Source organism: Poecilia mexicana, unplaced genomic scaffold, assembly GCF_051168715.1.
Source record: "Poecilia mexicana isolate PSO_F unplaced genomic scaffold, ASM5116871v1 scaffold_21, whole genome shotgun sequence".
NCBI lineage: Eukaryota > Metazoa > Chordata > Actinopteri > Cyprinodontiformes > Poeciliidae > Poecilia > Poecilia mexicana.
Window position 1 is genome coordinate 7,571,151 of NW_028263390.1, and position 24,370 is coordinate 7,595,520.

The 24,370-nt window shown below is 41.2% G+C and overlaps 1 protein-coding gene across 4 annotated transcripts in view; it reads right to left on the reverse strand.

Moving 5' to 3' along the window:
• The window catches only part of klhl29 (kelch-like family member 29), a 268,562-nt gene that overhangs the window by 95,026 nt on the left and 149,166 nt on the right, over positions 1-24,370 (reverse strand). For 3 of the 4 annotated variants that reach the window (XM_088002054.1, XM_088002055.1, XM_088002056.1), the window contains 2 exons: positions 11,515-11,653; positions 3,227-3,423 (listed from right to left, as the gene is read on the reverse strand). In XM_088002054.1, the coding sequence (XP_087858180.1) occupies positions 3,227-3,423; positions 11,515-11,653 (336 nt within the window). Of the gene's footprint in view, positions 1-3,226; positions 3,424-11,292; positions 11,383-11,514; positions 11,654-24,370 lie in introns of all 4 variants that reach the window. The other variant, XM_088002057.1, reaches the window with a different exon arrangement.

Below are 24,370 nucleotides of genomic sequence, written 5' to 3' on the forward strand. Positions count from 1 at the left end.
TGTGACTAGGATCGCAGCTTAATTTCTTGAGAATAAAGATGTGTGACTGACAATATGAGCATTTTTAAAAAGGTTTGCATATTGCATGTGGCATTTATAAATACAGTGCTTTGCAAAACTAATCATAATTTAACCTTTTAACATTTACATGCATTTCATTTTCCTGTTTTAACCATGGACTGCATTGTATTCCACAGGGGTTTTACATGATACACCAACACAAGATAGCACATCGTATTGAAGTGGAAGGAAAAATATGCTCCTTTTAAATTTAAAGTGAATTAAGAAATGAGTTAACTGAAACCATTTGTCATTTCTAGTCTGTCACATAAAAAGTTCAGTCTGTGATGTGGAAGCATAAGGGATAACAGTTCAAGGATTTAATCTTTGTGTAGGACACTCTACAAACAGTGTGCACAACCTCGCATACCGCCTGGGCCAGAACTTACATTTCCTCCTGGAGTTGATTCATATTCAGCCCCTCTATAAGTCAATACTTTGTAGAACCATCCTTGGGAGCAAATTCAGTTCACATCTAAAGACAAAAACCTTTCCCCGTTTTTCTCCAAAATTGCACAGGCTCAGTGAGAGTGCATGAAGAGTGTGTATAAACATCGATTTTAATTTCTCCCAGATGATCTGAATTTTATTTGGGTTCGGACTTTGACTGAGCCACTGAACTAAGACATGCAGGACACTCACTCTGCCTCACACCAGGACACATTTTTCTACATGTTTGATGTGCAACGTGCACGGAAAACTGCAAACAAGACTTCTCAATGCTTTCTTTAAAAAATAAATAGAAACTTTTTTGCTGCACTTCCACAACAGGGAAATTCAAATCATCCACGATGAGAAATTATATTGGTGAAAGTTTCTCCCACCTGAGCTGGGCAGCTCCTCCAGAATAACAAAGGCCTATTGGCTGATTGAATTCGTTCTGTGTCTTTCAGGTTTAGGTAGATGTCCATGTCTTGGTGGAAAACTATAGATTTCCCTACTGTAGGTGGGTCTAACACATTAAAGCACAATATAATACACAGACAGGGGATGTAACATGGCAAAGTGTGAGAAAGTTCCAGGAATATTTCTGCAAAGCTCCGTCTGTTGTATGCTGATCTTACATACAAAAAAAAAAAAAAAAAATCAAATCCTGACTTCAGCTAGAGCGGCGCACACGCAAAAACGCTCTGCCTTGCTTCCGTTTCCCTGAATCCGAGGGTGGATAAATAAAGGTCAAAGCGGTATACTGGAAATAGGTTGAGGAAATGTTTGCCATTTATCCTAGGTGTATTTGTTACAAACTTCAATAATTCTTGACGCGGTATCAATTCCTCTCTGCTCAAGGACATGCGCTTGTGCCTGTATTTCTCTCGTTCTAATGCGATGAAATGTCATGAATCTTGTCGAGGAAGAATGGATTGACGTCTCGCTGGCAATGAAGGTAACAAATGTGTTCTCTGCTGCTTTTTTTGCCCCTTTTCCCAAATCGAGAAAAACAAATCAATATCATGTGCTTCCACTTCTTTACATTTTTTTTTCTACTGCTGACCTTTATGCCAACATGCCCTTCCCTTGTGTTACAGATACCTCAAAACAATCTCTTAAATGGAATGCAAAAGTTGACATTTGGAGCTTTTTTTTTTTTTTTTGGTTGCCTGACCCACCCACATCTGCAACATGCCATTTGCCTTTCATGTGACCCCTTAGGACTCCTGAAACCACTCCCCTTGTATTCTCCACTTTCTACACCTTTTTTTTTTTGCGGGTATAAATCTGTTTAGCTATTTTTCAACTCCATCATTCTCCAGGCTAGAAGATTTGACATTTAAGTGACAATTGTTCCCTGACCTTTTTAGAAATCTGTGCTCATGCTCGGTCCTGTCCACCGGGAGCGGATCAGAGGCACCGTGCCCAGCTGAGAGAGTTAGCAAGTCCAATTCTAACAGAGCTATGAGCTGTGGAGACATGACAAAAACGAGCATGATGTTTAACTCCAGGAGGAAATGTAAGTTCTGGCCCAGACCGTCTGTGAGGTTGTGCAGACTGGAAAAGCTGGTCCGTATTTATATATATATATATATATATATATATATATATATATATATATATAAAAGATCAACTCCTTGAACTTGTTCCTCCCCGCTTGATAACCTCAACCTTTAATGTGAAAAACTGACAAATTAGATAATTGTGAAGCAGAAAGGACACATGGTTTCAGTTAATTTCTTAAAGACTGAAAAGTGTGGCATGCATTTCTTTTTAGCAGGGGTCAACACTTTGTAGTCCCAAGTTTTGCTAAAATTACAGCCGTTAAGTCTTTGCCGACATTGCACTAGGGCTGTAACGATTCCTCCAATGATTCAAGTACCTTGATTATTAAAATTCCTCGAGGAAAATTGATCTGCCTGGAAGCTTTGTTAAATGACATTTTATTATATAGTGTGCTGTTTTCCAGCCAGGTGTTGGGCAGCATAATGTCAGATTTTCTCAAATTTTCAGAGTTTTTATTGTTTTTCGAAGGACCAATAAGGTGTTTGGAGCATGACAGCCTTACTCCTCCCGAGACTGCATCTTTACCGTTTCAAAGCGAATGAAGGGAAAACGCTACTGGTACTGGTACAAGAGAGAAAGAGGAAGAGAGAGATTTCCGAATATTCGATTAATCATAACAATAATCAATAGAGTACTCAATTACTAAAATATTTTTTTTACAACAGCCCTGCTACACACATCTATAGACTGAAATGGATGCCTATTGTTTATCGCTAAATATCTCAAGCTAAGTCCAGCTTGATGGACAGCTATTCTCAAGTCTAACAGCATCTTAATTGGATTTAGGTCTGGATTTTGACTGTACCGTTCGACTATATAACTATGCTTTAACCTAAACCACTTCACTGTAGCTCTGACTGTATGTTTGTCCTGTTGAAAGGTTAAACTCTGCCCAATTTCAAGTCCACTGCAGCCTCTATCATGCTTCCCAGCAAGACTGCAATGCATTTAGCTCCACTCGCCTTCCCGTCAGATTTAATCAGCTTCTTTCCACATACAGAACATTTCCCACAGCAGTATGCTGCCATTACCACGCATCACCTTCTGTATGATCTGTTGATCTACAGTGACTCGTCAGTTTAGATCCGATCTGGCCAGAGCTCCTTCTTCCACAGGGTATGAATCTTTTTGCAGCGTGTTGTATTAATCAGAATGGTCCCAAATGACTTACCCAGGAAGGAGATGCAGACTTTGCAGAAGGTGTTGAACTGGAACTTGTTGGCGGCCTCCAGCAGCGTCTTGGCGTTGGCCGAGTCGATAACCAGCGAACCCGTGTAGACGAACTCCAGCAGCAGCTCCAGCACATCGGCGCCGATGTTGCTCATGGTGAGCTCCAGCATCTCCCCGCTCTTCGTCTCCCCTGACGACCTGATCAACCAATCACGGCGGGGAGAAAAGGCACGTTTAGGGAGGTGGTCTTAGGAAACGCAACGAGGAGCAAACCAAAAAAAAAACAAACAAACAAAAAAAACAGACAGACAGAAAAAAGGAAGACAGGGATACAAAGACATGTATGCAACACACAACAGACAGCTAAAACAAGAGTTGGGAGGAAAATAAGAGAGTCGTTACACAACAGTATAACACAAAGAGGAAAAGGGAAAAAAACAGAACTGTGGATGGTTTCTACTTTTCTATGGGGAGGGGGGAAGCAGATTTACAACTATAGTGCTGCATCTGAAACAAAATGTCTCCTCTGAATAAAGATTAGGCAAAAAACAAACAAACAAAACAAAACAAATGGAAAAAAGTTATTGCTTTTGAAAGAAAGCATGCATTTTATGGCTGGTTGCATGTATGCGAGGAGTTTATTGCAAAGCAAGCATACATGACGGGCTTAACGGAGAAAATGGAGAAGAGACAAACATGTGACCATGTGAGGAATATATGCCGGTCAAAGCTTGTTGCGACTCGCTGTCCGTGAGCCTACTCTGCCGTGTTGGATATCAAAGCTCGTGTATCCACTCCTACTGGGGTGACGTAAGAGGTGCCGGGGAGTGCTTGGATGCACAAATTAAATAGAATACGATATCCCTCCATAATGCGGGGGCCCAATAGGACGCTTTCAGAACTGGGCCACGTTGTGACTTTACTCGGATCAAATGGCCAAGATTAGTTCTCGTGCAGGATCCCCTTGGGGAGGTATGAGAGCATTAAATAACACCTTACCACCCATGTTTAATGTCCCATGTGAAACAATAATCCACTCAAGGGCAAAATAAATGGAATCAAAGCACCGCAGACTGCATGCCCCCTCTACCATGTCTCGCTCCCTGCGGATGCGGACATCAACAATATAAAAAGTAGCCTGCATTAAGATGGATGGAGGCAGTTTGCTCCTGCCAGTCATGCCGGCGCAATGATTATGTGTTGTCTGTCTCTCTGCGAGCGCGTGCGTTCACAGGTGTCTGTTTCCCTCTTTTTTGTTTTTGAAGGAATAAATTAGAAAGTGGAGACAGCGTTTAGTGAGACGAAGACGGCCAAAACAAGAAAAAGTAAAAGAAAAAAAAAAGAACACACACGACACAGACGGAATGGTTGGAGTTGAAGGCTAGAGATGGGAAGCAGAGGAGGGCTGATGCGGTTGATGACGAGGAGGCAAAAAAGGAAAAGGGAGGCAGGGCGAGACGGTCCTTCCACAGGCAGCCAGCAGCCATCCTTCTGAGGGGAAAATTTAGGTGTGTTCCATGACTGTACCCTGGTCTTTTAAATAAGAGATGTCCCCGCCCACCCCGGATAAACACGCCATCACACCTCAACAGAGCCATTGTCCCCGCTGCAATAATCATCAGTAGCCTGTGGTGTATGAACTGAGGCGTTAGTCGTCATTTATGAGGCGCACTCGGGAAGTGAGAATGGAGAAGGTCATCCAAAATAAATAATAAAAAAAAAAAAAACGAAAGACGATCGCGTTTGTCTCTGGATGGACATTGGCTGAAAAAACCAAAGTGGTTACACAGTTTTTCCTCCTGCAAAGCAAAAAGCCACACAGCGTTATTGCCCTTTTTCCTCTCAAAGCCCTGCAGTGGGGGGGCAGGTAGCAAGACAGAAAAGAAAAGAAAAAAAAAAAAGGGGGAAAGGGAAGGGAGTGTGTGTCAGGGTTAAAGTGATGGAGGGAGGTGGGAAGAAGAAAAGGTAGGAAGAGGAGAGGGGAGCTAAAAATAAAAGAAGAGCATGCTCATCATCTTGGTCAATTAGTGCAATGGGAAACCGGCTCAAGTGGCAGTTTGTTTTGTCTAAGCACTTATGTTATGGAAATGACTTTTCCGGAGCTCTCCAAAAGAGGTGGATATTTATGCTGCGTTTGATTGCAGACTCGAATTTAAATATTGAAAGAGGGAGGCGGCGAGGACAGGAGAGACAGAGGGAGGATAGATAGGGCGAGCGGCGAGGAAGATTGCCACACTCAGGTAGAGAAATCAGTTTGTGAGGAACGCAGCACTTATTCAAGAAGGAAATTTTTGTAGGGAAACCTGCAAGTCTGTCAACATTACAAACACACCCACGCACTTCCTTATTCATCTCAGAGCCTAAAAAAAAAAGCCAGTTTACGGGAGATTGTGGGGGAGGGGGGGCGGATGCATCTAGTTGGCTCTAATCAGACCATTTTTCATGGGATGAGAACGTGCACTACAGAGATATGCTAAAATAGAGGATGCAAAGCGAAGACCGGCTGGACTAAAAATGGCTCGCATTTAATTTCTGTCACAACATAAATCAGATACGAGTTGTATTAATGGATGTAACAGAAGGTTTATCAGTGTTGGGATTCTGGGGTTTTTTTTCTCCTTCCCCTTTATTACCGTTTTCCTGCACTGAGTTTGTGGTATTTGAATCTACAGACAGTTGCTCTTAAACAGGTGCAGAAAGAAGCGGACGAAGAGGACAGGGTGACGGGTGGAGAGGTTAAAAGCTCCAACCATCCAGCCGAGTGTGAACACTGAGCCATCAGCACCGATAGGATGGAGGGGGGGGTGGGGGGGTGGACATCAGATTGACAGACCTGCCAAAAACTTTACTTGACCTAAAACAGGTAAAGTTGAGGACTGATTGTCAGGAAGCACTGCTTTGGCATAAAAAAAAAGTTAAATCACTGTTGGATATGACTCTCAACTGAATGTCATTGAGGAGAACCTCCGATTTGATCATTTCCCCGACTCCTTTCTATCATCTTGATTCTGAGAAAAGCTTTAGTTGGGCCGGTGTGAGGATTACTGCCAGGAGGGTTTCATCATCTAACTCTGGCTTGTGAAATCATATTTTTGGGTAAAAGAAAAATAAATTATTCCAGCTCAATAACCTGCCCAGTAATATCTCCATGATTGGTGCTACTTTTGAACAAAACTTTCGGAAAATGCTGACGCAAAACCTCTGCGAGAGCTTGTTGAGCTACATGAAACATTAAAACTCTAGTAGAATTTTATGGGGCCTTCAATACACTATTCTTAACATGATTTTTATCGATCAAAGTTGAAATAAAAAGTGTTTACTGTGTGTCATCTCTAAGGCTTTGTTCTACCACCTGCAGTATATGTGACGTGACAGAAGGTTAGTTTAATGTTTAAACGTCATTAGGGTCATCATTTGGCACCAGACGGGCAAATGCATTTTTTTTTTATATTAATTTTAGAAATTCTGGTTGAGAAACCTGAATGTTTATTTTGTATAATTGGGTCTCACTGACCATATGTTTTGTTTATGCAAAGCACAAGCTCGTCTAGGGACAGGCACTGGGTTACGTGGATACTGAGACACATAAATGAAACAGGTGGTTTTACCCATTTATTTTATGTCTACCGACTAATTTCGCAGAGTCCAACTTATTGTACCGACGTGTTACTGCAGAATACCAGATGGTGCATGTTTCACAATTTTATAAGTAAGCGTCTGTCTGTATTTAAGGTGTGCCGTTTTAAAGTGAATCTGCAGCTTAATAAACGGCATTAAAATCTAACATTTTTTTTTAAAAACATGCATACATTTCAAATCGGACGCTAGTGCTTGCTTGGCGTCGGGTCTTTGTGTTTCCCCCAAGCACAAACTCAAGTTCTGGTACTACTAAATTGGCTGGCATTAAAACCTACTTTTTAATTGCTTCTGCATTAAAGAATAGGATTAGCATCAGAATAACAAAGTTGTTTTCTCTTCTCTGCTCTGCTTAATTTGTTAATAAAATACAATCTACATGGTTTAAACAAGCTGCGTGATGCAACAAGCTTTTTAGCAGCTTGTTGCTTCCTGCAACAAGCCGCATAAAGCTGTGGCTGCAGCTGCTATTTTAGATAAAATCCATATAAATAATTTCCAACTAAGTTGTTGAACACCATCTGTCTTTTAATGTCTTATTTGAACCAGCATTCGCGTATAAACCTATTGACATTAGGGCATCTTTTTGTAAGGATTTACTTTATTTTTCCTATTCAGAATATTTATGTTGTAAACTGCATTTCTAATAGAATGGCTTCATTCTTTACCATTAAAGGTTTTACATCTGTATTTTATGCTTAATGTATAAATTTTTCAGCATTTTCTCCTGCAGTAATGATAGCGTTACCTTCTCAGCAGCTCTACTCCTTTAACCCTATGTGAGAGTTTTTTTTACAATGCTTCTGAATTTATGTTGAAACGTATGAAGCATCCGTGATTGTTGGGTTTCCATTCTGTATATGTCCAGGAGCAAATTTCTGTCTGTGGCATTTAGGATTTTCAGAGAGTTGGTGTGGGTGCTGTGGGGGGATGTGTGTGTGTGTGTGTGTGTGTGTGTGTGTGTGTGTGTGTGCGTGTGTGTGCGTGTGTGTGTGTGTGTATGTGTGTGAGTGTGTCGTTTTTAATCTGTAAAGTACTTGGCCCAGTTGTCAGTATGTCGTTAAAGTGCTACATAAATAAAGTTTGATGGATTATATACAGTACATCTATCCCTCTCCCTGAACCGAAGAACCTGCTGAACTTAATATAATCGACTTGTTAGGATTAAGTAATAAACTAATGACCACGCAAATAAATTCACCACACTGTGTGCTGTTAATGTATAATTAGGTTTGGTAATTTGGGAAACTGGACCCTTTAAATATTAGCCACAACAACGCAACAGAACAGAGTTGGGGTAGCACCATTATGAGCCCCCCCCCCCCAGGTTGAAATGTGCAGCAGAGGGCTGAACAAAGCATATAGGATAGTAGTATCCACACAGGGCCGACACTGCAATGGGCATTAAAACAGCTCCCTGCACATCTCACGGTCATAACGCTGTCTGACTCGCAGGCGCACAAAAACTCATGGGCCGACACAGATGGAAAAATGGTTGAGGAGAGGGCGGGGGCAAACGGCAGAAAAAGCACGTGTCGGGACTACTCAAAGATTTCTGAGCTTTTCACATTACTGTGGTGTGACAATGCAGTCGCCATAAATTAAACGCCTGCAAGCACACTTATTGGAAAATCCCGAGGGGTAAAAATGGAATTACCAGCGATGATCTGTCTCCGCGCTCCGTGTGTTGGCCCTCTTAATGGTAAGGTAATAGGTTTTTAGGAAGGGGTGAGGGCGCTAGTGTCTGTACATTTAGGAACGACATTACGTCCTGCGGGTGCAGCATACAACGTCGAGTGCAAACTTTATGGAACCTCCCCAACAAATGCTATTTTGTTGTTTCAGATTTTCATTTTAAAATCACATAAAAGCCTGTAAACTATTTTGCCTGGGCTTTGATATCTCTTCTAAGCCACTGGATTGCTGTGTGTGTGTGTGTGTGTGTGTGTGTGTGTGTGCGTGTGTGTGTGTGTGTGTGTAGGCCACAAAAATAAATGTAGATGTGTTTTTCCTTATTTTGCAAAAATAACACCTCTTCTGCTCTGACTAATGCTGCCCACCCAAATTTCGCATTAGTACATCTTTTTTTGTGAACACATCCACCTGAGCACACCTGTTGTTTACCACGAACACACACACACATCCAGACCTAAGCAGATACCGTACACTCTCATAACGCTGGGTGTTTTATGAGCTGACGGGGGTTCTGACCGGCAGTAAATGCCTTCTGAACAAGCTGGCTGAGGAGGGGTGGAGTGCAGAGTATATTAGAAGATGAAAGCACCTCTCTTCCTATTTCTGGTATTTGACCTCATAAAGATGTGGACAGTAGTGAGCCACGTGGAGCATAAGCATAATTCAAGTCAGGCTCAAAAAGTGACCCGGGCGGCACATGGGAGGTCGTAACTCAGAGGCAGACGAGCCTCTGGTCAGTTACGGCCAAGATAAGCTGTTATTCGTCTGTGCAAAGTCTGTTTTTGTGCTGCCTTGCCATTTTCTTCACGTTAGCCCCAGCTAAATGTTAGCATAACGCTGTTAGCTTCAGCAGCCCTGACCAGTTACAGAGCAATCCAAACTTTTACCAAGTTCAATGTAAATTTACATCATATTTTCAACAACCTGTTGAAGAATCTGCAATTCACTTGTGTTGCGAGAGATTGAGAGAGAGCAAGTGAGGAACAGGAAGGCTGAAATGAGAGCTCTCTCATGGAACATGCTCAATTTGGATATGTTACTTACGTCAACGTAAGTAAGGTTCTACGTGATCTAGACGACGACAAGGGAGTCTGTGTTTTTAGTAATCCACTCTAATAACTACAGTAATTGAAAATGTCAGTTTCAAATGCTTTTGTCTGTTTTAAATTGAAAGTAAATTTATGGTTTAAACCAACATAAAAAAAGGGAGAAGTTTTTCGACAATAAAATTCTGACAAGTGGGTCTTCACAAATGCTACAAATTAGAAAACTGATTATGTAAAATCTAAGATGCCCTGAAATTTTTGTGGCATTAATTTAAGATTTAGCAGTGAGAAGTCAAATGATGAAGCTCCAAATCAGACTAGTTTCACTAATATTTAACTAACTGATGACGATTTTCTCTCCTGAGGAGTTCGATGAAACAAGGGGAACCAGACAATGAAAGACGCAGCAGGCATGAAGATGAGCGCGATACAATTCAACCCTGCTCCTCTGGGGGCTTTTGCTGTGCTGAGGCTCTGTCTTTGCACATAAATGATCTGGGCTTCTTCCCAGATGAGAGTTGTGGCTGAGACAACGTGATGGACAGGCTCACAAGAAGGGTGGGGGTGGAGGGGGTGGGCGTCTATTTTATCAAAAATCACTTCGGGTGCCTAAAGAAACAGGTGCGCCAGAGTCAAGGTCAAAGCAAAACCGGCCATCTGTGTTTTATTCATGGCGTTAGCAGCTGTCATTGAGATGAGCGGTCCTCATAAGGACGTGCCTCTTCGGCTTTCTCCACCTCGGTTCTGGCTCTTGAACCCTCCGCCCCACTCCCCCTCCATCCCTGTTCAGGAGGAACAAGTGTATCTGTGGCAAGCCAGGAGGCCGCCGCAGCTGATAAGCAGCACTCTGTCCTCTGATGAGCTCAACGTCGTGACACTGTGACTACGAGGCAAAGTGGGAGACTTCCCTACGGCAACGCCGCTATCGCTAGAGCGTACATCTTTTGGTTTTCCTTTGTCCTCGCTAAGCACTTCCTTCCTAGCAAAAAAAAAAAAAAAAAAAAAATCACACTACATAAACATAAAAGTGGCAAAGCAAGTTTGGGTCCAATCAAGCCGAAAGCACCTGCAGGGATCTGAAGTAAAGATGACGACATTAGGGATTTATGGCGTTACCTTGCTGGAAAACATGGAGAGCACAAAAATAAGGACACACAGTCATGCATGGGACTGACACGCAGGTACTTGTATTCACAAAACAGCCAGTGAAGACAAAAGGATATGGAGCAACAAAGGACAGAATACTTGGGGAATACTTGAATTTAACTCATTTGAATACGTCAATGAAAGGTGGGGAGAACCTGTGAAAGCCGTGTTTCTGTTTTGTTCTTTGTTAATGCTTCTGAAATTCCTTTCTTAAACTCACTAACCCAGATGTATTAGCATATGAAAAGGCTGGTAATCAAAGAAAAAAAAACTCAGAGAATTAGCAACAAACAAAATACTGAAGCTCTGGTGACAGGAAAAATAAATAAAAAATCCCTCTGCCTGCAGAGGACAGTGTGGCTTTGGCAAATTACCACCTAATGTGTGCTATGTATGATTCTTTTGTTATGGCCCTTCGGTGAGTTTCAAAAAAAAAAAAAGAAAAAAACATCCCCAGTCATGGAACATTTTTACTGCTCATTAAAATGGAAATGTGGTTAAAATCGCCCTACATGGGGAGGAAAAGGTAATGACGAATGTTGACCTTTTTCTCCGGTTTGGGATACATTCATTTGAGTGGGTGGAGGAAGGAATGGCTGCTGGCCCTGTGCTAGGAACCAAAGTCTTCACACACCTGCAAGAGAGAGAGGGGAAGGGAAAAAAAGCAACACAAATGCGCCCTATGAAAAGAACAGGCTGGATCAAGAGCTGGTGGGAGAGCGGAAGAGAGGGGGGGAGGAGGGAGGGAGGGGGAGCGAAGGCAAACCTTTTCACCAGGTCCTTGAAATACAAGCTGCAGGAAGCTAGAACATTTTGGTGGACTTCAAACTCTTTGCCTTCAACAATAATTTTCAGGTCTGTAAACTCTTTTGTTCTGCGCTGTTGGTTCAACTCCTTCAACATCTCTGTAGAAGAAGAAAAAGAAACAAACAGTGCCATAGTGAGGTTGAGAATTTCACAGTCTTTTTTTTATTTTTTTTTTATTTCATACATACATGCATACACAAAGATAAGTGCATGAACAGCATGGCAAAAAAACAAAGGTGCAGACTGCAGAACACGTTTATGACCAGGCTTAGCTTATTCGCGAAGCAGAAAAGTCATAGGTAGAGATTGGGTCAAGCATTTCTGCAAATATGAACGGAAAGAAGGAAGCATAGAGATGTGCATGTTAAAAAATAAATCATATCTTAAACTGTTTAGGGTGGAAAGAAATTACTCAGAAAAGGCTAGCGTTTGGCAGAACAATGAATGAAAGAAAAAACTACAGTGTGTTACAAAACTCTTCAGACTGCTTGAACCTTATCGCATTTTGTCAGATTACAACCACAAACCTCTGTGTGTTTTATTGTGATTTTATGTCGGACGACATGGTAGCTCACATTCGTGAAGTAAAAGGACATTTTTGTTCTGTGGGGATCATTTGAGTTCAGCTCTCTATACTCCAATAATCTTAAATTAAATCTAGAGCAACCACTTGCCTCAATAATCTTTTAGCAGGGCGATTAGTCGCGCACGCCACAAATCTGGCCGTTATGTAAGGGTGGCAATGTGCAGTCTGCCACAAAGCATGTGGTCAGGTGATAATACAATTCAGGCTTTTATCGTCCGTATTCAAAACGCCATGTTAAAACCGAGATTTCAGTCTTTACACAGGAAGTGCCAAGTTGGAAGAGACCGACCCTAAAAGTCTTGCAGCTGCAATCGCAGCAAAAGGTGGATCTATAAAGAGTTGACTCTGGCAGGACGAGTAGAAATGCTTGCCACTCTTCCTGATTTTCCGTTGTAAAACTAAATACAAAGAAAATTCCTTCCGCTTCACAACCACGCACAAGGTCGTAGCAGCATCTCATATAAAATCCCCCCAAAAACACACTGTAGTTTGCGAGTTGTACCTTGACCAAAATATGAAAAAGTTCTAGCGGTATGAACACTTTTGGAAGACAATGTACATCAGTATTCAAAAAGACAGTTTTTTTTTATTTTTATATTCAGCGAGACTGTTAAACTTGTAGTAAACAAGCAGCACCAAGAGCAAAGGATCTTGGTCACGCACCCAATATCAAGATTAGAGAGGATCTAAAATACCAGAGGACTGAAAACAGAGACACTGTCAATGCATTATTCAAAATGAAATCAAAATCTTTGGCCTCTCACTTAAGCCGTGCTCAGCACAGAGCTGACCTTCACATGTTATCCGCTAATCCCACCATCCTCTCCTCTCACGCTTTCAATGGAAAAAACACCCATCCACGCACACACTTATCCTCCTCTGGAAAAAATAAATAAATAAATAAAGTCGTGAGGGAATGGAGGAGGGGGGGGGAACAAGGACAGCACATTCTGAGAGAACATGCGTGGAGCCAGAAGCAATGTGCCGCTGAAGGCCACGGCACACATAGAAATGTGACGAAGCAGCGCCATGCTAAGCCTGGCCTTACTGTAGCGTTGGGTCGGGGGCGCTTGTTTGTCTGCATCTTAATGAGGCACCATGAGGGGATGCTGAGAGTGAAAATCAGCGGGAGACTGGCAACTTATCCTACAGCTCTGGGAGGGAGATCCGACGCCGACGCTTTGTTAATCTCCTATTGAGACTGGCTCTAAAAACAGAGCTCTGAGAGACTTCGATTGCTAAATACAGATGAACGGGGACGTGGAACATCGTGATTATGGAAGGAGGCGTCTTCCAGACAAACGCTGTGGCATTAGCAGAGCCGTTCGCTGAGGATACAGACTGTGAGGCACAGAAAGCAGAGCCTGCGTGGAAAACAAAACAAAAAAAAAAAGGCACACCATCCAGGAGAGAGCGAGCAGAACCGTGTGAGATAAGGAATAATTCAGATTAAAAAAAAAAGGTGGCAAATCCTTTCCCTAAAGCTAAAGTGCATACTACCTTCACAGAACTAGCTTAAATGTGCCAATCAACAATAGCAACCTCATCTGCAGGACTGCCATGGTGAGTCAGCTGTCAGTAATGTCATGTGCTACGAGGAAGGTGATGTTTATGAACAAATGCGTGATTTAAGCAGGCTCGAAAACGCCAGAAACTGACCAATCCGATTGTGCCGATGACCAAAAACGGATTTCTTGTTGTCATCATCCTGACAGAGGTCTGTGTTCGTCCCAGACTGAAAGCTAGGATTTAATTAACCTGGAATGACACTCACCTTTCTGTTCGACTAGAATATCTGCTCATTTAGCTCCCTCTATTCTCCCCGCCTGACACGCAGAGCTCAGCTATGAATTACCTCAGCGGCTGAAATTATACAGCATAAAGACACATGACAAATAAGGTGCGATTCAGATATGTGCTTCGAACAGGGGGAAAAAGAAAAAAGAAAAAAACACGCCTCTTTTCCAGAGTTATTGCATCAAGGAATGACTGACCTAAAAGAAAATGACCTGGTTATTAAACATGCTGAATACTAATTGAGGCAGAGAATAATGAGTGCTGCTGTTTTTGACAGTACATCTCCTGTACTCTGATTGGTTGCACAGCTACATGGTTCATGTAAGCCATAGACATCCGCACAAAAACACAAAGGGCTGCCTCGTCTTTCATCGGTCTCTCTCTCCCTCTCTCTACTTTCCACTGTCAGTTGGCCAGATTTCTGATTACTTTGTGGACATGGACTCTGAATAATGAAAGCACGGCAGTTCGGAGTCTGCATTAGAGGATTTCCAGGCAGCGCTATGGCTCTCACCTCTAATCAGCCACACCTCATACCACAAGTTCACCCCAAGAAAGGGGGAAAGTAAGCGGGAGAGATGGAGAACTCCACTTGTCAACAGACAATGGGCACCTCCCTCGGAGCTGCACACACACACACACACACCTGAAAGCGTGATGGAAACGCTAATTATGGCTTCATGGGGGTGCCTTAGCAGAGCACCCCCCAGAACAACTCGTCGCCACCGCGGACCATGAAACTGCACATGGCGTCCCCGTTTTTGGAGATGGAAGCAAGTGTGGAGAAGGAAAGCCATGCTCAATGGAACCAAGGCAGCGTTCAAACATCTCAATACTCTCCGGAGAAAATCTTTGAGAACTGTAAAGCTCTGCAAGACTCAGTCACACCAGATGGATAACATGGTGGTACGATTCCAAGTGAGCAAGCACCCTCATTGGGGTATTGTGTGCTACAGTGCAATTCTTGAGGGTGACACACAACGCAAACACTGATGCCATGTCGTAGCACATTGTCCTGCCCCCCGAGCGCCTCGCGGTAACACCGCCACCCTGCGCTATCTTTTCATGATTGGCCGACACGACGAGGTGGGGGCATGAACGCTGCACCAACTCTGCTGTTCAGCCTAGTAACTCTACTCAAACATGTCTGTGCTCTGGGGCCAATGGGGTCTTCAGGTGGGATCTCAACTAGCCTATCAGCTTGCACTCGGCCTCCCGACCAAACGCCACCGTAAGTCGGTTACCGAACAGCTGATTGGCGGCAGCGAGAGTACGACTCGGCACGCGATTGGTGGCTGAACTGGGAGCCATTTTGGGGGTTTTGCACGCACATCTGTAGTTCCACCATTTTGTGCTACACAAAACCCCACCACTGACGAAGCGGTGCCTTAAGTTCTCGATTTTTCTTTCTTTTTTTTTTTTTAGCTATGTATGAATTTAGGCAACTCTGCATAGAAAGTAACGAACTAAATTAGATAAATCTGCTACTAGATTTCTGTTATGCAGTTTTGGGAAGATAAACTACTTCTATTCCATGTTTTAACCTTTTTTGTTTTTTTAAAAAAGCAAAAAAATATTGAAGTATTAAATCTAAATTGAAATGTGGCCTCACATAAAATATATGTAGTTAATTTCTATTAGGTTTTTCCACTATTTCCACTATTTTTTCCAAAGAAATTTTTTTTTTAAATGCTTTGTATTATTTCTTAAATATTTTTTTAAACATTTTGTTTTAAAAAAAACACACAAAATATTACTTTGGCAAGAAAAGCTGAAATTCTCTTCTTTTTGTACATTTATTTTTTAGGAGAATTATCCGTTACACTAAACATTTTATTTCACCAGAGAAATATGAGGAAAAAATCCATTTAAAACAGTTCTAGTTCCCCTTGTTGTCTTTCTTTCGAAATGAGATCCTGCCTTTTAACAAGTAAACACATAATTACCTCTATTGGCTTGTCCAGAAGGACAACATTCAACATTTAGCTTCTTAAATGGATGCTGATGTGTTCGTTCTGACCTTTTACTTCTCTTTTAAAAACTTTAAGCAATCAATCAGCAGAACTCGCAGCTTAATTACGCAGAACAAACCAGCCTCCCTGATCAATAAGCCAATGTACAATTCTACCATAATGGCTGTCTTTAGATTGTTAAAAGGGTGTGTACTTTTATTGTTTCAAAAATCAACAAAATTATAATTTTTTTAAATATGACAATATTTTTTATTTGTAAAATGGCAACAAAAAATATATATATAAAATTGTGGATTTAAGAATATTTTTCTGCCTTCTGGTCAACGTTTGGGCAATGAAATTGGACAAATCTAATAAATAAAATTACAGTTTTTCTTTTTGGATGACTGACTTGATATGTTCTTCACATTCAACATTTTTAAGAAATAAATTTAAAAAAATTAGAAATTCTTGTTTTGTCAAAATATTGTGGGAAAAATAATATTGGATACTTACATGCATAATTATTACCAATTTTATTATTATTTTCTAATCATTATCATCAGCAATAATCTTTTTGATTAGCATAAATAGAAACTTACAGTATCAGAAACATTTTTTTTATGTTTTAGCCTTGAAAGGTAAATTTAAGGAAGAATTCAAAAAGAAGCTGAGTGACCTTTTAAAGGAGGATGAGAGACTGAGATGGTTGGATCAAAATAGGCTTCCTCAAGCAAAAGCCTTTGATACAAAGAAAAAAATTATTTCAAAGAAGGAGAAAAGGCAGAGTAAGACCACACAGTGGAGGGCACAGTTTCGAATATTGCAAACAAAGAAGCTCATTCTCAGTAAAAACCTTTTCTAAAGCAACGGATGGGTCTCAAAAATGGCTTCTCCAAAACAGAGCAGAACTGGAGGGATGTAAAAATCAGCATGATTAAATATTTGATAGTTATAGATGCACTGTCGTAGTCCAAATCTGCTTGAAAGCCTTTATGTTTAGAAAATTATTTATTTACCGATGGCCTTGATAAAAACTTAACAGCTCCATGTTGTACGTTGGTCTATGCACAGCATATGCAAACGGCATCCTTCTCAAAGCTGGGTAAATGTTTTAATTTTAACAGAATTTCACAACTTTTTTATTTCCATTACTGCTTTAATTCCCGATGTAATCATCCTGCACTTATCCAAAACACAAGAACACATTTCGTTCACAGGAAAATGTAATTAAACAAATAAAAACATTTAGTTTAGTGCCTTTAAATGATGCTCTGTGATAATACAGTCATTAAGAACATTTCAAAGCAAATTGCATCGCCTTTATTTGCTCATAAAATTTGTAAAAATAATTAGAAGAAATTTATGAGGCATTTTAAAGAATGAATAAAAAATGATTTAATGTTGCAGTTAACACAAAAATAGCCGTTAATAGCTTGAATAAAATGACCTTTTGTTGAATCTTTTAAATACTAATAATATCCAGCGTAAATTATAATCCGATTATATTCAAATAATTTAACGGATTGTGCTAATATTTTTAAACATTTTTTTGTAATTTAAGGAAGCAAAAAATTAAAAAAAAGGAATAATTTTTTTTATTTTAAAAGTCAAGTGCTTCACACTTAAAAATGTTATAATAAATTAAAAAAGGAGAAATCAGATTCTTTTAATTTACTATATTTTTTATCATAAACAAAAAGATTGAAAAACAACTACATTGTTGTTTTTTTTTTCTAATCCATAAAATTCACTTCAAAAAGTCAAACCGGCTTCTTGCACGAAGCTAAAACAAACCTTTTTCTGAGAAGTTTGTTGAGATAATTCTCGCTGTAATTTAAAAACTTAAGATCATACTTAAGGCGGCAACAAAGTACAAAAAAAAATTATATCTGTTTTTCGTTTTTAAGAATGGAAGGGGATAACCACTACCCAAGCTGAATGGTTCATCAGCAATCACTCCCTAGCACCGTCATTATGAACGTCTCGAACGGCTCGATGGCTAAATGTCAGACTTTAGCAGGTGCAAAATAACATCAACACCATCACGCCAACTCATGGAGATGCCATCTGCTGGAACAAACAGAGCTTTCGCATGGATAAAAGCCGTCACGTCTCGCGCGCAACCCAATTTCGCTTCAATGCGCCATTACTTGTCACACAGTCTCTGAAACGTACCTCGAACAATCATCGCCACATTCATTTCTGGAGACATCTCAACAGCCTTTGCCTACTCTAGGCAGAACAGCTCGTGCGCATCATCAGAAATCCTCAAGACCCCTTGAGATTCTAGCTGTCCTGATTTCAATCTGTAGGAGAGCACAGGCGCCTTATAGCCTTAGAGAATAGTCCATGATGAGGGCGCTTTATTCCCCCCCCCCCACTGCACCTCTCTTGCTTTAAACTTTAGTGCTGCACCGCTGGAGCCTCACCGCGGCTGTCAACTGGTCTGGACTGAGCCGTGGGGAGACAAAGAGAAAAGGAACTTGTGCCCCTCAAAGACGCCGCCTGGGCCTTTGTTTCCTTCCACAATAACACATCAAAAAACCTGAAGCAACAGAAAAAAAAAAAAAAAAAAGAGAAGAGAAACCAAGTTGCCCTGTCCTGCACTATATGCCCAGACCCTCTGTAAGGACCCACCAGCGGAGGGGCCAAGTGTGTGTGTGCATACACAGACAAACAGCTGGCAACTGTGAAACTAAATTGAAGCAAACACCAACACAAGTTCAGAAGATGGAGCACAAACAAAGATGCCCAGAGAGCACCCAAAGGCCTGCTGCAACATTGTGACAGGATGTCATGCTATGTGCTCTGTTCTTTGTGTTCACTGAAGGGATGGAGAAGAAAAAAAAAGATAAATAAATAAAAAATCTCCGGTCCCAGCTGGTACACTGGCTTCCTCATTAGGCAGGTAGGGGGTACAGTGTCTGACAAGCGGTCATAGTCAAGTTTTAACAAGAGGATACTCCTGTGGATAGCAAACAGGAGCCCCGACATGCTCCTTCCTTCCTTGAAGCGCTGCAGTGCTGGCACAAGGACAGGAATACTTCAGACACTTTGCATAAAAAGTTCAAGTACTGAAGTAGAAATACATGACACGTACTTTCTGTGGTTTTAAGGTTTTGTTGCTGGCAAAAATCAAAACAACCTAAGATATTCATTTCGGTGAGTGTGTTGTAAATTACTGTCCGAGAAAGTCCAACTTGCGTTAAAAAAAAAAAAAAAAAAAAAGAAGAGCTGGTTGCCACAATCTGACTAGGTTTTTTTTTTTATCTTTCATGACCAATGAGAAGCAAGTTGGAAACTTAAAAAAAAACACAACAAAACAAAAAAAAACAACAAAAAAAAACAATGTTTTTCCTGTCAGTGAACACACCATACCTGAGTGCTACCCAGGTCAGAGTAACAACAGTAATGGCTTTGGCGCGAAAGCTATTACAGAGTAAGAAACACTTGCTGTTAGCCGCTTTTAGGATCAGGAAGGTGTTAGAAATGAAGTCAGAGGAAGCACAGAGATGTAAGAAGCTATTTAATAGGAAACTGTGTTTTCAATAACAAACCCGAGACATGTCTGTGATTCATTCAGAGCTCCGAGAGGGTGAATAACTTTCAGCAAGTACCAAGAAGGTTGAACTTATTACAGCGAAGTTGCTCGGTTTTATCCTTCGGAGCTTTTCCTCCGGTCTGTCGTGGAGCATGCCGGATTTGGAGGCGGTGGCGGCTTCCTGGAAATGTCAGAGTTGAAGCAAGGATCCGCTGTCTGCTCATCACCACCACCAGATACTAAAGATGCATTAAAATTATTTGATAGATAATGCCGAAATGACTGCTCACTCTCACACACATACACACACATTCAATGTGCTCCTCTGCTGCCAGCATAAATAATTAACGATTCCTCACAACAGGAATTTTTAAGGCACTAACCCCAGCATTATGATTGGTGAATCTCAAAAAAATGAAACCCAAGCATATGTTTTTCTTAAAATATGCAGCTACACACTGCTTTGTGTAACATCCGTTGCATAGAATCCAAACAAAAGGGATTTAAACGTGAGAAAAAACAAGAACGAACACTTTCATACATTTATGAAACATTCGCAAGACATACCTGATGCACTGAAAAGCTGACATTACAGCGTCCAAGGAATCACTGTTTGTTTGAAATGTTTATATTCTCGCTGATATGATTAATCTAATCTGGATCACATGATGCGATATTTCCAACAGGAACCTGGAAGGCAGCTAAATGTGCCACTCAAGCGAGTGGGCCAGGAACACAAAGAAATAGGATGTAATGAGCCCTGAATAAGCTGATAATTATAAGATAGTCCAACTATTTTTATGTAAAAAGGGAGAATTTTTGGATAGTTTTTTTTCCCACTGGGAGAGGACAAATGTGTGCACTGTGGATGATTAAATTTTAAGCTATGACAGCCTGCCACATTGAAAGTAATGCCATACAGACTGGTGGCACCTCGTAGCAGCAGGTTGCTGCTAACAGAATGTATTCCATGTAAACAATCAGCCTTTCTGTCAGAACCAAATTGCTATCTGGATTTTTGGCTGTTTTCGGCTGGCAGATGTGTTTACATTTATACAGAAGCAGAAACATTGCAGCACTGGAGCTTCGATTTATTTAGCTCCATCACAAACCGTGCATTAAACCGGAGCCGCACTGTTCAAAATGAGAAGGGACAGCCTTCAACACCAGCAGAAAAAATGAAGATGTACTTTGGTGAAAGGGTTGATGATACTGTGGATTATTCATTAATTTTCAAACTTAAAATCACTCAAATGCTGCTATTCTAAATGTTCACATTCTTACTTCAACCGTGAGTCTTCAGCATTGATTGGTTTGATAGTCATGTAGGACTATAAAGCCATATTGAAAGCAGATTCCTTTAGGGAATGTGGTTCAAAAAAAAAAAAAAAAAGAGACCTGCATGGCTTAAATCAATCAACAATGCTTTGTAAGAACTTTCACACCCCTAAAATTTGTTCACATGTTTTCTCAGGTTACAATCTTTAGCGCTGTTTGCAGTTTGCCATTAGCAATGAAGGGGACACCGCAGACATGTGGAAGCAGTCAGATGACAGCAATGTTTTACCTTTTGGTCAAGAAGTAAAATCCTACGTGTGGTGAAAACTAACACTGCATGTTGCTCTGTGCACACCATGAAACATGGTGGGGGCATCGTCATGCTGTGGGGGTCCCTTTGTTTGTCTGGTACAGGGAGACGGGTCAGGCATGACGAGGAGATGGCTGGAGCTAAACACGAAACATGTCCAGAGGAAAAACGTTTAGAGGCTGAAAATGAGACAGAGGTTCAGTCTTCCAGTCTAATATAAAACCATAGTTACAATGGAACTGTTACCAAGCAAAGCACAAAGTTTAGTCTCTAGACACGCAATGTCTAGACACACCATATGGATTTGTTTCTGCAAAGATTTTTAAAAGCCATGCATAATCTTTCCTCCACTTCTACTTTTTTTTTTCTTGTGGTCTATTTCATAAAACCCTGCTAAAGAATTAAGTCTGTGTTTTTACACAAGACGAAAATGAAAGGACATAAAATATGACTGCGAGGCAGCGCATATCAGAAAAGAGCAAAACATTCATCCGAACACATCACGAAGGACGTCATTGTCAAGCTCAGCTCAGGGTTGAGTAATCCATCCTCCCTGCAGCCAAAGGACAATGTCACCATGGACAACGCGCGGGCCCCGACGCGGAGACAAATGTGCAGAGATGCATATGCGGACACTATGCTAATGAAATTTCACATAAGCATGTCTGCATGCACAAACACCCAGCTATGGGGGAAAAAACAATGTCACCTGAAAATAATCCTAATGCTAACAGCGATGCTGTGGTTCAGGAGGCGTTTCTGGCTGGTGAAGATAACGTACTGTAAGCTGGGAGGGGATCTGATAACAAGCCAGTGGTTGTCCAACACTTCTCTATCTTCACCGTTAATTATGGTTACGTTAAACTTTTAGAAACTGCTGGAGGGGGCGTCGTGTCGTCTTAATCCGCATTATAAACCCTGCTGGAAAAAAAACAAGGTTAATTGAGAGAAATTAATCATTAGGAGGCAGGTGTTCATGCAAGGAGGCCTTTAAAAGCACCTTTGCAACCTATGTGCTCTTTGTGAATCATCTAGAACCTCTAAGTTTGCATCAGAGGAGCTTGTGTTACAATACAAGTCACACTGAAACAATCAAGTGCTGCTCAGCACAAACACTCCCCTCCCCCTTCCCCCCTAAAAAATATATTATTACCATTTGCAGTTTCAACTGGAGCACTTCTCCTCCAAGAGCTCAGAGAGGCAGAGATTTGAAATTAACCCATCTCCTATCAGGATGACTACAAATGCAAAACTAGCCTCAAGGCTCAAAGTTAGGGAGCCTTTCCACATGTGCTGATCATCTGCAGTCTGAGTTTCTTCCCAAATGGAGATTTTTCTCAGACGAAGCGAAGGCGGACACTGGGAAACTTAATGTGATGAACTACAGAAGCCGCGTGCTAAAATAAAGGAAAACGAGACGTAAAGATTGTAAAAGGAAACGTACCAAGTTCGGACTCAGCTTTTGTAAGCCCCAAAAAACACTATTCAAATATTCAGAGAAAACAGGAAGAGTCATCCACACAGAATAAGCTGTTCTATTGAATATCTGTTACCAATTCCAAAGAAGGAAAAAAAACAAAAATCAGGAAATAAATGATTTTATGTGGCTCATCTGAGGCTCATAATATCACTGTAATAAGAGAGTTTCAGGATATTTGCACAAAAGTTAAAACCAAATACAAAATGTCTAATTATTTAAAGTTACCTACAGAGATAAAAGGTAAGCTGCTTCTGACATCTGTCATTCTGGGTCGGTTTACCACAAATGATGCTAAAGTTGTAGCTTATGTCTAGTTTACATTTGTGTATGACTTGTTTTGTCTCTACAGGGCTTGAAGACTATTTCCTTCCACTCAACTTTCCATGATCATGTTTCCTACAGACAGACTTGTACGCTTTGCAATGGATGTCAGTGACCGTCTGCTGGACAACTGTCAGCTCAGCAGTCTTTCCTGTGATTGTTAGGCAGTAACATACAAGTTATTCTTATTAATTCTACATAATGCTCTTCATTTGTGAAAAACTCATTTTAGGTTTTCGCCATCTGTGCACCACAGTAGTCACTGTTTGAAACGCATCATTCTAAGGGTAGTGCATCTATACAACAAGTGTTTCACTTTTTAAAAACTCAACTGCTAATGTAAATGTTTTCGATTATATTTTCATTTATTGAGATGCTGCTACACAAACAGGGCCCCCTAAATGAGTGTATCTGTTGTATTTACAGGTCACTAACGGAGCATCTCAGGGGGTTGCAAATAGGGCCGAAAACTGGAGCTGAGTAAGTAACTGCTGCTGCTGAAGACTAATGTAACCACAGCAGAAGTTCCTGCAAAAGCTTTTCTTAAAAGGGCAAAAAGAGGAAGGCCTTACCAAAAAAAGAAAAAAAGAATAAAAGTTTGTGCTGTATGTAGGTTAAAAACCTGTTTGTGTAAATTAAACAGAAAATGTTTGAAGCCCAAAAAGTTTGAAGTTGTGGGTGGCCTGAAGGCAGCTGTGTTGGGCCCTCTCGCTCGGCCTTCAGACTGAGGCACGTACTGGCGTCCGGTTATGGGTGTGAGAGAATGTCAGCTTGCTGCCCAGCTCGTCTTTCACCCTGGATGTGTTTATGAGTTTGGCTCGTGGACGTTCCACTCTGGGTTTACGCTCTGGCGACTGCATTACCCCTCCAGGTTGCCCTAAACCGTAAGAAGTCCAAGCCACCTGTACTGTTCATCCCCGCCCCCCCCAAAAAAACACACAAAAAAAAGGTACAAGAAAGAGAAAATCCCATGTCACCAGAGCAGCTTAAGATAAATGTCACATCTCCCCCTGAAGACAGAGGATATGTGTTTACTGTGCAACTTTGTGAAAGTCATAGCAGCTCGAGCAGAAAGGTTAGTAGAGGGGTTAGAAGGTATGTGGGAGTCTTCTCGGCAGACTGCACGCCTGGGATGAGCTTCCACAGCCTACAGAGTGGAATCAGGCGAGTAATCTTTGCTTTTCATCACTCCCCCACCACCACCCCTCCATCTTTGCTTCTTTCCTCCATCCTTCTCTCCTCCCTCCCTACCACCTTTTCTCTCCAGGGATAGAAAACAATCTGTTAGGTGACTAGAAGGCCCCACAAATTCTGATTGTGCACAGCATGCTTCAGTGCTTATGTATTGCTGGTGTGTCCTTGTGAAGTTCTAATCTAAGTTTTAATCTCTAATATAATACTTTTTTAGCCTTCAGAGCAGAGCAAGGCGGCACATAGGAAAACAGCGGCTGTATCTGAGACCTGGGTGCAGCATAATGATAATACTCAACCGTACGAGAGCCGCAGCTTTTAGAAAAGAAACACTTTCGACGAATCTAATAGAAGCG